Source organism: Rutidosis leptorrhynchoides, chromosome 5 (genome assembly GCF_046630445.1).
Source record: "Rutidosis leptorrhynchoides isolate AG116_Rl617_1_P2 chromosome 5, CSIRO_AGI_Rlap_v1, whole genome shotgun sequence".
In the NCBI taxonomy this organism is placed as follows: Eukaryota; Viridiplantae; Streptophyta; class Magnoliopsida; order Asterales; family Asteraceae; genus Rutidosis; species Rutidosis leptorrhynchoides.
The window spans coordinates 458,979,173-458,993,403 of NC_092337.1; the positions used below are offsets into that span (position 1 = coordinate 458,979,173).

Here is a 14,231-nt window from a genome sequence, read left to right on the forward strand (position 1 = left end):
GGTACAGTTAATGATTGTCAACCATGTCATATCTACGTATACCAGTTGCTCCACGGCTCCACGTCACTTCTTGTCCGTATTTTCCGTCATTTTAGAAAATACAAAACTGGTATTATAATCTTTCCAATAACTGATTTTGTCCTTCAACTTTTAGTACTACCTCATTTTACACCTCAGGCATAAAAAAAACTTTATTTCAGCCACTAAAGCATTGTATGTGCCCACAAGTTTATCAAGTTTTTTTTTTTTAAAGGCAACAAAAAGCTTTATTAAACAAAAAAGTATCCCTCTTTATTTTAAAACGAGTGGGGTTGTGCGAGCGCACTGTTGTGATTATTATTTATTGTTTATCAGTCAATTCAAAGTTTATCAACCAAACGCATGAAATGATTGACAACCCATGAAACAAGGACACATGATGAGTTGCATGGAAAAAGAAATGGAATAAACAAAGAATGTGACCGGAGTGAAAGCCAGACACGCCTACTATATATATAATATATATATATATATATATATATATATATATATATATATATATATATATATATATATATATATATCTATAACCTATAATAATATGTATAGATATGCCACGTGGCATCACTACCTCCTCCCTACCCCCTTTTCCAAACTATTGCCCACATTCTGACATCTGTCCCAATCCCATTCGTCCGTTTTTGAAACCAATCCACAAAAACCGTCTCTTTCTCTTACTCTTTCTCTCAAACCCTAACTATCCACAATTATAAAAAATCAAAAGCAAATACACTCTAAATCTCGAAACATGTTCAAAATCATAAAGCACACCATGATCGGCTTGATATTATCGCTTGATTCAGTCCATCTGCTACGCCCTTAATACATCAATTGATTAAATGTCTCAACAGATGGTTATATGAATTCCAATTAATCAGATGCGATTGGCATAACAAAAAATGAAGCACCATTAGAGGGTTTCAGCATCTCTGTTCGATCACAAACTTCATTCATCAATCTTGCCAAAGAAAATATGTAAGTAAACATACGTTTTTAATATCATTATATTCACAAAGTTATTGATGAAATCACTTTGTGTTTTGTTGTGGATTCACAATATTAGGGATTTTGTTCAGATGAATTTTCTGATTTTTTTTGTCTGATCCATAAATAGAATTGCTACACCATATAAATTCATTATGTTAAAACACGTTTGTGTTTATGTAAATTCATTATCACTGAATGTTGTGTGCTATTAATCTATAAAATTCATTCGTCTGAAGTGTGAGATGTTATATTGAATGTTGCAGCTCAACGTTATAAAAGGAGGGTTTCGAAATTCAGGAATGGACAAGTGATTTTTTAATTATGAAATTCCATAAAATCAAACTGCGATTATATTTAATTATGAAATTCCTTTCTATGCATTAGTTGATTTCTACCATGCTGTCATTTTTTAATTTATGAATATTTTTTATTTTTATAATTTTTATTTACCTTTTAAAATGATTATTGCGTTATTGTGCAGACTTGCAGTTTTGTATGGTGCCAGCAACTCTAATGGAAGAGTATGGCTATGTTTGTACAAGTGCATTCAACAAATTATGAAATTTTGTGAATAAGACTTCAATTATGGTTTTGACGCTTTCCCTATATTCCATGTTGTTTACTCTCCTTTACTAACAAAGATAAATGTGATGATAACACCGTACACAATGGGTCATTAACTATATATGTCTCTGATGATCTAAGTAAACCAACTTAGATCTTAATGAGGGTTTAGATAGACCCATCAAGTCTTCTTTTGTCCCTTTTCTAACAATGTTTGATGAAAACACCAGTGCACTGTTCTTTTGCACTGTTTCAATTGCTCTGTTATGTTTTAGAGTTTGTTATCATTAATTATTGACTTAAATGGTAATTACTAAATTGTTGCTTCATCGTAGAAGAATTTAGTTTATTTACGATTACTTAATGTATTTGAGTTTCAATATGTGTGACTTTTTTGGGTTGAGTGCAGTGTTTACTACCCGATAACCCATCGTCGTGGGAAAAAATGAACAGACATGGTCATACATCTACGTTGGCGCTTTGATGAGTTCAAAATGTCTATCACTATGGTAACACTGGTATGGTCTACATTTATACATTCATTATGTAGGTTTTTGTACCTTTTTATTTCATTTGATTTTGAGTGAGTGGCTGTAGTCTCCTCCCAAGTGTCTACAATTATTGGTGTGCGCCATGTGCACAATTTTGAGTGAGTGGTTGTAGGACTTTTGGATGACTCCTACTTTTTCAAGTTTATTCAAGTGAAACAAGATACCATCATATCCAAATGTATCCAAATGGGCTAAAAGTATATAGCATGTATGTTTGTATGGGTTGGAGCGGGTTGTGTTGATTACAATTGGATATCCTGTTTCTTAATCGTATAGATGATAAAAGGTGTTGCTATGATTACAAAGGCCATATTTTGACAATAATGTATTATTTTAAATGATAAGATTTGATCAAATTTGTGTATATCTCAAGCTTTTGACCCAACCTGTCATATTTATTAAAACCAAAATTTCGATATTGTACACAGAACCATTTGAAAGCCTCATCACACTTATACATGTAATTGTTGGTTACTCACAACAAGATATTGATTAAAAACAAATATGCTGCATAAGAGTTTACGATATAAGTTGACATGTTGAAGGTTTGTATACTTAAAAAAGTCATAACTGATCTTTTGATTATTTATATGTTTGTGGATATGCTACAATGTCTATGTATATGTTTATGCTTTTGACTATGTATATGTTTATAGATATGAGTAGCTATATTTGTTGGTATTTGTTTATGTTAGTTTATGCATCACATGTTCATGTATATACTTATATAATTGTTGATCCATTTGTATGTACTATTATTAAAATGTAATTTTAGTTCCATATGTATGTTTATGTCACTTTTATATGCATGTATGTCATGTTGTATAACTATATAATATTATTTAAGTATTGTGTTAATTGAATTAGCTTAACTATATGATATTCTTAAACTGCACTGCTACTGTTTCAAATGCACTGCTACTGTTTTCCTTTAATCCTCACGGAATGCATACTGTTAGTTTGTACAGGTTATTAGCGATAGTTGATGGGCTATCTTGGCCCAAATGTACACAAATGTATATGTACCTGTTCTTTTAATTTAATCCAATTGCTGCTTTTCTAAAAAAAATATATGATATTATTAAACCCATTTGTAATTGGTTGTAATCAAGATCAGTGAATGATACAGATTTAGGTTTGTCTAGGGATATAATTGAAGATTTGTGTTAAGGATTTTTAGTTGTATGCTATAAATTTGCATGCATTTGAAATGGTGTTAAGATTCGGTACAGAAGACATACAAAAACCTAAGTGAGTTTCCTGAAGTACTGAAAATTTGGTCAGCCAAATGTTTCTTCGTCAAATTTAGAATACGTATAAACACATCTACGACATCAATTTAGGGTTTTTAATTTATTTCTCGTCATACAATGTCAAAAAGTCTTTGCTGCTTAACTGTCGATTATTTGAATGATTTCATATCCAAACGTTGACTAAGGTAATTTTCAGTAAATAATCTTTGTGTATGAATCTCAGTATTTTCATTGTAAAGCTAATCACATGAAAATTTTGGATCTTTTGGTCTATATAGAGATGGCATGATAGGCACTCAGATTTAGTGGCTATTATAAATATGATATTTAATTCCCAATGGCAATTGCAGCGTCATATGGTAGGTGTCACGGTCATTACATCTGGTGGTTCATTCATTTAATAATCAACATTCATGAGTTATGCGAAAACCACAAGAAAATGGAAGGCATTAGTTGCATTTAAAATCAATATGACATTCAACTTATACGATCAGCGATCTGACATTATGCAAATCATATTTTATGAATATGAAACATCATGCTATACGATCTGACACTATGAAAATTGTCATCTACAAAGAAGTCTTACGACGTATTTGATCGGGTACGGCCTTTTCTTTTCAATTATAGTATTCATTCATATTTTTGATCAAATGATACAATTTCAAGTCACTTGATATAAAGTACCATTATGACAATGGTTGTTAATGTCGTACAAAAGAAGCTATAATGAGCTCCTCAGATTTGGGGGCTCAAAATTATTTAATATGAAGTATCAGTATGACATAGGTTGACATGTGGTCTAATTGTAGTGGGTCATGAAAGATGGGACAACTTATTTTAGGTTTTTTTGATGTGGGTGTTCGAATTGTAGATGAAATTGTTTGCATTTGTTTTGTGTTGATCTGGTTAGAATGGGTATGATGTATTGTGTTGGGCAGGTTTAGCTTCTTCCTTTCTCGTGTGTTGATTGGTTATTATTAATATAATCATTATCATTATATTTGCGATAAATAAAAGATGGGTGGTCAAAAGGACAAACTAAGGATTTAAAGCAGGTGTTTGTCTTAGCAAATTTTTTGGGTTATATTAGTTGTAAACTCAAGCTACCCTTATTATTAATTGAATTATTAGTTGTAAAGTTGTTTGTTTGATACAGGATGAGCATGGCCGAGTATGCGTTATTTCACCTGAAACTCTCTTACCTCAGCTTTGTTGAGGCCTACATTTACGACAAGAAAGGAGATCCAACAAAAAGAGGTGACCTACTGGCTGTTGTGCTGTCTCTATTTTTAGTTTTTAGTGATTTTGTTATCTTTGCAGCGGATTACACATAAAAACATGTGAGCTGCAAAATTACTAATATCTTATGTTTTCCGACTCTGTTGTGGCATACCTTTATCACAATGATGCCCACAAATACTATGTCATTAGCCTCATTCTCGGATGATATATATATTTGGGAACCAATGATTCATGTATTTATGAATATTTGAGCACATAATACCAAATGCCCAAAATTACAATTGATAATATTATCCATATGCTCAAATAGCTACACCCTGTTTACTTTTCAAATTGTCCAAAAGACGTTCAAATGCTTACTTAATGTATAACACGCATACAATCTGTAACAAGATTAATGTATTAGTATACTAATTTTTTAAGTCACCGTGCAACGCACGGGATCTTAAAGCTAGTATATATATATATCATATGTAACCATCATATTAAATTTGTCACATGTCATTTCTTTAAATATTTATAATTAAGAAATATCAATTAAATAGAATTACAATTTCAATTATAATTATAACTCAAATGCTAAAATAAATTGATTTTATTTAATTACCGTAAGTATATATATATATATATATATATATATATATATATATATATATATATATATATATATATATATATATATATATATATATATACTTTAAAGTCACAAAAGTCGATCGTTTTGCAACATTCATATACGTATTCAATAATTACGAAAAGTCAACATACAAATTATCACTTTTGTTTAAGAACTCATCACCTTACAAATGTTATAGGTTGATAGTTTACTTGAATTTAAATTAATTTTTTTTTGTCAATACTGAAATTATAATTATAAATCAAATTAGCTAAAATAAAATAATTTTTTTCTAAATACACCGTAAATAATTAATAGTGATATCCCTTCACTTTGTGTGTGGGACTTGGATTAAGGTCATGAGTTCGTGCATTACTCTGCCAATCCTATTAATCAATATGTCTGAAATATGGAGATTTTAGATTGGCCTGGGGTTTTCTCCCGAATTTATTCAGGATTCAAACCCGGTCTGGCTGCACGTCGAGATGCTTTAAGGGTTGGATTCATGCAATGTGATTCGGGTTTTCTCCTGAAAGTGCGTGCGTAGCATATGATCGTGAAAGTGGTTAAGTTCCCTTTGGGTGATGCCGATAACTGCATTTCAAAAAAATATATAATAATAATAATAATAATAATAATAATAATAATAATAATAATAATAATAATAATGATGTTAATAATAATAATAATAATAATAATAATAATAATAATAATAATAATAATAATAATAATAATAATAAATTCGAATTCAATAATTACGTTTGTTTCACCAAAGACAAGAAATTAATTACGTATAATTTAGATTATTGATTTAAGAAAAGGAGAAAAATAGAGAGAGATTAAAGTGGAAGAAACCCATGACCCCACTACCTCCACAACCGAACCTGTTTCCTTCAAAATTCAACTCCCCCATAAATGCTTTTTAGAGCTTCACTGTGTGTTTTTTTTAAAGCGTGTAAAAACAGTTGTTCATAATCATCATCATAATCATAATTATTATGAATTCTTGTATGCAATTATAAATATGGCGAATAATAATTACAAGAATGGTGGTGGTGGAGGTGTGAAGACCAAGTCAATTTCATCTTCATCATCTTTTTCATCTTCTTCTGGTTACAAATCTAAGCCGTCGGTAACGTCAGGTCTCCGTCGTAGCAGCACCGGTTCTGTCAGTAATTCCACCGGTGGATCTCACAAGGACACTCCTGGAGGTCCATTTCTCACTTTTAGCTTATAATTTCCCTCTGAATTTACATTTTTTTGTTAATACATTTAATGATTTTGTTATTATTTTGTTGTTATAATTCTTATAGATGTGTAATTTTGATGAACTGTGAAGTGAATTTTTGTTTGTCCTTGAATATATTATGATAAGAATAATTTGTCACAAATGTAGAATTTTGATAATTGTATTGACCTAGAACTATTTTAAAAGGTTATACTTAGTTTAAGGTTCATGAAATAATAATTTGAGAAATTTTTTTTTTTGTTTTTTTGTTTTTCCAGTTATATTCTTTATTATATTTTCATAATGGAGGGCTTTTTTTCCAATAATCTTATCATTTGGTAGAATATCTTGATAAATGTATTTATATTTAAATACAATTATTAGTTTCTGGGAGAGTTCGAGTAGCTGTACGATTAAGACCACGGAATAATGAGGAGCTCTCAACTGACGCTGATTTTGCTGATTGTGTCGAATTGCAGCCTGAGGTATCATGTTTTGTAACTTATTTTGGTACTGATGGCTTGAAACTTCATTAATCAAACATTTTTATGGTATTATTATTTCAGCTTAAACGGTTAAAACTTAGAAGGAATAATTGGGATTCAGACACATTTGAATTTGATGAAGTTCTTACTGAATTTGCATCACAGAAGCGTGTTTATGAAGTTGTTGCAAAGCCTGTTGTTGAGGTTTGGATTACATCTTTGTTAAAAATTTGCAATTGAACGATAATATATTGTGATTATAATCGTGCTTTATCTGTTGTGCAGAGTGTTCTTGATGGATATAATGGAACAGTTATGGCGTATGGGCAAACTGGTACAGGAAAAACTTACACACTTGGACGACTCGGGGATGAAGATACATCTGCTCGTGGAATAATGGTTCGTGCAATGGAGGATATTTTTGCTGAAATATCTCCTGAAACCGATTCTATATACGTCTCCTATTTACAGGTTCTTTTCATTTCCTTATTAAACAAATTTACCATTAAATGTAGATTAGCGGTGAGGATTATAATGTGGTACTTGCAGCTATATATGGAGACGATACAAGATCTACTTGATCCCACTAATGACAATTTATCGATATCGGAGGATCCAAAGAACGGAGATATTACACTCCCGGGTGCGACCTTGATTGAGGTCAGGGATCAGCCGAGTTTTGTTGAATTGCTACGATTAGGCGAAGCACATCGGTTTGCTGCTAACACGAAATTGAATACAGAATCGTCTCGTAGTCATGCCATTTTGATGGTAAGAATGCATCCTCTCGTATTTTTAATTTTTTACAATATTTATTGTTTTACATACTAACTAATAGAATCAACTATACTCTTGATTAAGGTGCATGTTAAGAGATCTGTGAAGGAAAAGGACTCTGTTAGTACTATTGAAAACGGTAGTAGCAAATCCCACATGAGTAGAACAATGAAGCCACCAGTTGTACGAAAGGGGAAACTAATCGTTGTGGATCTTGCGGGTTCTGAGCGTATTGATAAGTCGGGTATTATTATCAAACAAAAACTTGTATTTATAGTTAAATTAGATACCTTTTTTGGTTTTTATAGTATTTACTTTTTGCTGTTACTTTTTTTAGGAAGTGAGGGACATACATTAGAGGAAGCTAAATCAATAAATCTTTCTTTAAGCGCACTTGGAAAATGTATAAATGCGTTGGCGGAAAACAGTTCTCATGTTCCCGTTCGTGATTCCAAACTTACAAGATTGCTTCGAGATTCATTTGGAGGTAAGTCTGACTTACATATGTTACTAGTTTGACTTTATTAGGTCATGAATTTTAGATACTATGTGGTATCATTTTTTTGCAGGTACTGCAAGAACGTCTCTTGTTATCACGATTGGTCCATCTCCTCGTCATAGAGGAGAGACATCGAGTACTATAATGTTTGGGCAAAGGGTAGGCTTTAACTTATTGTTTTATTATATGGACTAATAAAACATTCCATTTTATCCCATTTGTATTAATTATGTTTAATGTTTAATGTATGTGTTTACGTAGGCTATGAAGGTAGAGAATATGTTGAAAATAAAAGAAGAGTTTGATTACAAGAGTTTGGCCAGAAAGCTTGATGTACAAGTAGAATCTCTCATCGCAGAACACGAAAGGCAACAAAAGGCATATAAAGATGAGATTAAAAGAATATCACTGGAAGCAAAAAAACAAGTATCCGAGGCTGAAAAAAGTTACGCAGATACTTTGGAGGTAGTTAAATGCACAATTACTACACACTTTCCATTAAACTAATACACTTATTATAATTTGTTAATTTATTATTATTGTCTCGTATTGTCATACTACTTATTCAGAAGGAAAGATTAAAATATCAAAGAGATTGTATGGAGTCGATAAAGAAGCTTGAAACGCAATTGGCAGTAAAGCAGTCTAATGATGAAAGCCGTCACAAGACATCAAATGGGGAACTAATTGAAGTTAAGAAGTTGCTGCAGAATGAAATACTTTTAAGAAAGTCGGCCGAAGAAGAAGTTAAAAAACTTCAAAATCAAGTAATGCAATACAAAAAATCTGAGGTAAAATTTGTATAAATCTACTGAGATTTTATTTAATTTTTTTTTTTGGTATTCCGTGGGTATTTACTAAATGGGATGTATTGTGGTTTTTTCAGGTGGCAGGAAATGCTGAAATCTTAAAGCTTCGGAAGAAGCTGGAAGATGAAGTTCATCAGAAAGAAAAACTCGAGGAAGAAATATCAATGTTACAGAATCAGTTGTTGCAATTGAGCTTTGATGCTGATGAGGTATGTCAAAATGTGCATAATAAGCACGAAGGATGATGTGTATGATGATGATGATGTCTCACTGTATGTATTTATATTTTGTTTTTATTTATAGACAAGAAAACAAATAGAGAGCGGTGATCATAGTATAGAAATGACTCCAGACATGGGCTCCCTTGTATCTCCCGTCAGGCAACCACAGATCAAATATTCAGGGGAACAGGAGAAAGGGCCGGTCGCAAAACTCTTTGGGCAAGGTCATCATCATGTTTCTTTATAAATCGTTTATTTATTGGTCTTGTTTTTATACTAAATAATATAATTGATAATTGATTTTTTAAAAATGCTCTCGGACAGTTGGACTACAAAAGATTCTATCCTTACTGGAAGCAGATGACCCTGATGTGCGGATCCATGCTGTAAAAGTTATTGCTAATCTGGCAGCTGAAGGTATTCTGAAACTTATCTTGTGGGGGCGTTTGGATTTATGTGTTGAAATTAAGACATGAAATTGAATAACATGAATCAGATGGATAGATGTTGTAAAAAGGGGTGTCGAACTAATAGATAAATTTACGTAATAGTTAGATAATCAGATTTTGTTTGTTTGCCAAATATCTATTATTTGTAGAAATAGCTGAAAAAGTGACCAAATAGGATATGTCTGAAAAAAGGACATTTTGTGAAATGAGAGTCTCGGTTCATTTACAGCCCTAATATAATATCAGGAAAACTTGCTTAAGCCATTATCTCGGATATTATGTTAACAATAAAAAATTGCAGCTTAAAAATTCAAGATAATTTACGTATATGGTTGGTCAATTGATATATATTAGTATTAGTATTAGTAACAGTTGATTAAAAGGATGGGTAAATATTTAACTTTAGTTTATCCATAAAAAATCAGTTTTGCTGCTGCAGCAGGTATGAAACTGTCTTATTAAATTAAATAAATATAAATCAGAAGCATATTAACTGTTCATTCAACTATTGGAAAAGTATGGCAACTTTTTTAACTAAAAGTCAGTCAGTTAATTCTAAAACACGTACGTACCCAAACACGCGTAAGCCTGTTTTGCTTAAGAACGTAGCGCTCTTACACGATGGATCTGTTGTATTCGAGCAGCAACGAATCAGGAAAAGATTGTAGAAGCAGGTGGACTTACATCATTGCTATCTCTTCTTACAACCTCCGAGGATGAAAACATTCACAGGGTTGCTGCTGGTGCAATTGCGAATCTCGCCATGAATGGTCAGTTTTTCTTTTTCTTTCTTTTTATGTCTGAATCAATCTCCCATTCATAACATCAAATATTAATTAGTTACATATATAATATATATGCAGAAAGCAACCAGGAACTTATAATGTCTCAAGGGGGTATAAGTTTGCTAGCAATGATTGCAGAAAATGCCGATGATCCTCAAACTCTTAGAATGGTAGCTGGAGCTATTGCTAACCTTTGTGGCAATGGTATCGTCTATCTTCACAATTACTATTCGTAAACTCTTTTCTTTTTCTTTATCTTTTTTTTTCTTGGTGACAGATGATCTTAAAGGACTAATAATTGGTAAAAAAATAATTGCAGACAGATTGCAGATAATGCTAAGAGCTGAAGGTGGGATCAAGGCCTTGTTAGGAATGGTCAGATGCCGACATCCAGACGTTCTTGCTCAAGTTGCTCGTGGAATCGCAAATTTTGCAAAATGCGAGTCCAGAGCGTCCACCCAAGGTAATTGCTCAAGTTTCCATTGTTGGACCATCTATTAATTATAATATTTAATATTTTAAGATAATAATAATATAATAATAATAATGATAGGTATTAAAAGCGGGAAATCTCTATTGATCGAGGATGGTGCACTTCCATGGATCGTAAAGAATGCCAACAATGAAGTGTCACCTATTAGGCGGCATATTGAGCTTGCTCTTTGCCACATGGCACAACATGGTATATTTTCGTTTCTTTTTCCACCTGTTACTTTTATTTAAACAGCCACATTACTATTAAAATTACTATTAAAAACCACTTAAAATTTTATATTTGGGAATATAGAAGTAAATGCCAAGGACATGATTTCTGGGGGTGCATTATGGGAGCTTGTTCGTATCTCACGAGATTGCTCAAGAGAGGACATTAGGATTCTTGCACGACGTACATTATCTTCGAGTCCTAGTTTTCAAGTCGAGTTGAAGCGCTTGAGATAAAATTCTGGTTGCAGAGGATGAAAATAAGTACGTCGTGTATCAAAATCAAAATTATATTTATATTTTGTGTTTTTTTTTTTTTTACTAGATTTAATTTGTAAGATCGTAATATAAATGTTTGGTTTGGTAGTCTATTATCATTACTAGGTAAGTAAGTAGGTCAGTTTTGGTGAAGTTGAAGTGTAAACATTTTAATTTTGGTACCTTGTAATTATGTTATGGTAATTGTATTTCTTTGAACTAAGCTATTTATATGTACAACTTGTTTTGTAAATATCTTTGCTTAAACATTTTAAGTAGCCAAGTTCGTAATAAAGGTGGATCCATCTTCAAAATCTCAAATTAACTTGTTGCAAGTTAAAGATGCTATTTGCCTTCTAAGACCTGCGGATAGTTTTGTACAGATATGTCGCACATGACCAATATATTTTAGCGGCCCAATTTCAACAACTATTAAGGCCTAATTGCAACTATTGCAGTTGCAATTATTATCAACGTTTAATAGATAGCATTTTTGTTGGTTTTTAATTCAAGCTGATATAAAAAGGAGCAACCACCATTAGTCGTCGATGTGGGATATTCATACCATACATAATAAGATCTGATACTGAAAAACAAACGAAACCTGAATGAGAATGTCTGTGGTTTCAAATCTATTGTCCAATTGGTTTGAAAGAAGATGTGTTAACATATTGTAAATTGTATTGTATTTATCAATTTTTTTAGATGGTTAACCATTTAGTAAATTTATAATCCATATATCCATATATTTTATTATATTGTACGAGTAGTATTTATGAAGTGACAGAAAACAAATTGAAAGGTCAAACTCGGTGAATTTTCAAGACCTTATTTGAGCTTTGAAATGGACCCGGTAGATGTCAGTGACAGACCACATAGATATACAATGTCACCCGTGCGTTTCTTGCTCACTTCTTAATACCAACAACATTTAATCGATTTATTATGTTGATACATTCATGGTAGTTTGTAAAGATCAAATTTAGACATACAAAATAATTATGTACATTAATATACCACATCAATGTATTATACAAGTATATTTTTATTTAATTGTTTGAATTTAGAGTATATAATATATACAAGTCGATCATTGTCTATTTAATTTTGGACAATGTTAACTTTATCTATAATTTATTATCTGTAGAATTTTTTTTCTTCGAAATAGTAATAATTGCGCGAAGAGTCCATGTGATTTGTACGATGTTGCATGGTTAACCAAAGTATCAGTTTTGAGTTTTGAGTTTTGAGTGTGAATAGTCATTATGGTTTACAAGAGGAGCAAGGATAGTCCAAATGTCTAACGTCCGTAAACTTTTCTGTTAAATTTGATCATGTGCAAAGCATGTGAGGGTTTTTTCGACATTTAACCTTTAAGAATATCTTTAAGAACACCTAAATTAAATTTATTGTTCATGAGTTCATCATCATCATCATCATCATCATCATCATCATCATCATCATCATCATCATCATCATCATCCAACAATAGCAAATTGAAAACCCACCCGATCAATACTCCGACTTCTCCATCCATCCATCAATAACATCAAAATAAAACCAATAAATATTAACAGATCCATGTTTCCACACAAAATAAAACCTTAATGATAGCAGCAGCAATGGATTCGCTAACATATTTGCAACTAGAAAAAACCTAATTTCTGTACAATTTTAACACTCAATCATAATCAGAAAAATGGACCAATCGTTGTTGTAACTTATCGATGGTAGATAATGTAACATCCGTGTTACATCCGTCCCACATCGGTTGGAGAGAGGAACGAAACATGCCTTATAAGGGTGTGGAGACCTTTCCTAGCATGACGCGTTTTGGAACCACAAGCGCAGCAGATCTCATGAGAACTCTGCAGTTAAGCGTGCTCAGACGAGAGCACTACCAGGATGGGTGATCTCTTGGGAAAGTGCTCGTCGTGTGTGGTTGCCAAGAAAAATCCGTGCGCCTACGGGTAAAGCGGACAATATCATGCTACGGGGAACGTTTACCTGGGATGTTACAGATGGTATCAGAGCCAGGACCTGGACCAAACGTGCACAGCGAGGACGCTGTGTCCCATTAGGGGGAGGATTGTAACATCCGTGTTACATCTGTCCCACATCGGTTGGAGAGGGGAACGAAGCATGCCTTATAATGGTGTGGAGACCTTTCCTAGCATGACGCATTTTGGGACCACAAGCGCAGCAGATCTTATGAGAACTCTGCAGTTAAGCGTGCTCAGACGAGAGCACTACTAGGATGGGTGACCTCTTGGGAAAGTGCTCGTCGTGTGTGGTTGCCAAGAAAAATCCGTGCGCCTACGGGTAAAGCGGACAATATCATGCTACGGGGAACGTTTACCTGGGATGTTACAGATAAGGTGGTTTACCGGTGGTGGTGGCCAATTTCAGATCTCCAATTGTAGGTAACGTTTTTACAAAAAACTCCGTTGCGGCTGTCAATTTTCACTGAGAAAACGACGATGATGGATATGATTTTATAGATAACGACGGTGGTTAATGGTGGCTAACACAAGTCACTCCAGATCTGTAATCGGTAAAACTCAGATCTGAACATGATTGTTTGGTTCCAAATATACATATACATTGAGATTAAAATCGAGATAAAAGTTCATGTACCGGATTTGATTAGTACAAAAACTGTAGATCTCTGTTACACGTCGTGATAAAAATTCAGAGAGTAATCGGTAGTCACTGGCGGTGACGAGTTAAGGTTTGACCCTTCATTTCTGGTGACGAGTTGTA

The 14,231-nt window shown here is 32.7% G+C and overlaps 1 protein-coding gene and 1 long non-coding RNA gene across 2 annotated transcripts; both read left to right on the forward strand.

The window, feature by feature from the left end:
* Positions 1–1,390: 1,390 nt before the first annotated feature.
* Positions 1,391–4,668, forward strand: LOC139848058 (uncharacterized). The gene is made up of 3 exons (XR_011759816.1): positions 1,391–2,108; positions 3,745–3,998; positions 4,554–4,668. It is a non-coding gene; the product is annotated as an uncharacterized lncRNA (long non-coding RNA).
* A 1,571-nt stretch (positions 4,669–6,239) lies between these two features.
* LOC139850672 (kinesin-like protein KIN-UA) lies at positions 6,240–11,703 on the forward strand. Its single transcript, XM_071840229.1, has 18 exons — positions 6,240–6,466; positions 6,868–6,968; positions 7,050–7,172; positions 7,254–7,439; positions 7,518–7,739; positions 7,830–7,989; positions 8,083–8,232; positions 8,315–8,403; positions 8,506–8,709; positions 8,814–9,035; positions 9,131–9,262; positions 9,357–9,498; positions 9,599–9,691; positions 10,368–10,493; positions 10,587–10,712; positions 10,828–10,971; positions 11,062–11,190; positions 11,296–11,703. The coding sequence occupies exons 1-18, from the start codon at positions 6,280–6,282 to the stop codon at positions 11,445–11,447; spliced, it is 2,688 nt and encodes an 895-aa protein (XP_071696330.1). The 5' UTR covers positions 6,240–6,279; the 3' UTR covers positions 11,448–11,703.
* The last annotated feature ends 2,528 nt before the right edge of the window (positions 11,704–14,231 follow it).

Bases quoted from the DNA above. Each gene is read 5' to 3' on its own strand.
- LOC139850672 (XM_071840229.1), top strand. From the start codon at position 6,280: ATGGCGAATAATAATTACAAGAATGGTGGTGGTGGAGGTGTGAAGACC. The intron at 7,173-7,253 runs GTTTGGATTACA...TCTGTTGTGCAG, and splicing joins TTGCAAAGCCTGTTGTTGAG to AGTGTTCTTGATGGATATAA. The intron at 9,036-9,130 runs GTAAAATTTGTA...TGGTTTTTTCAG, and splicing joins TGCAATACAAAAAATCTGAG to GTGGCAGGAAATGCTGAAAT.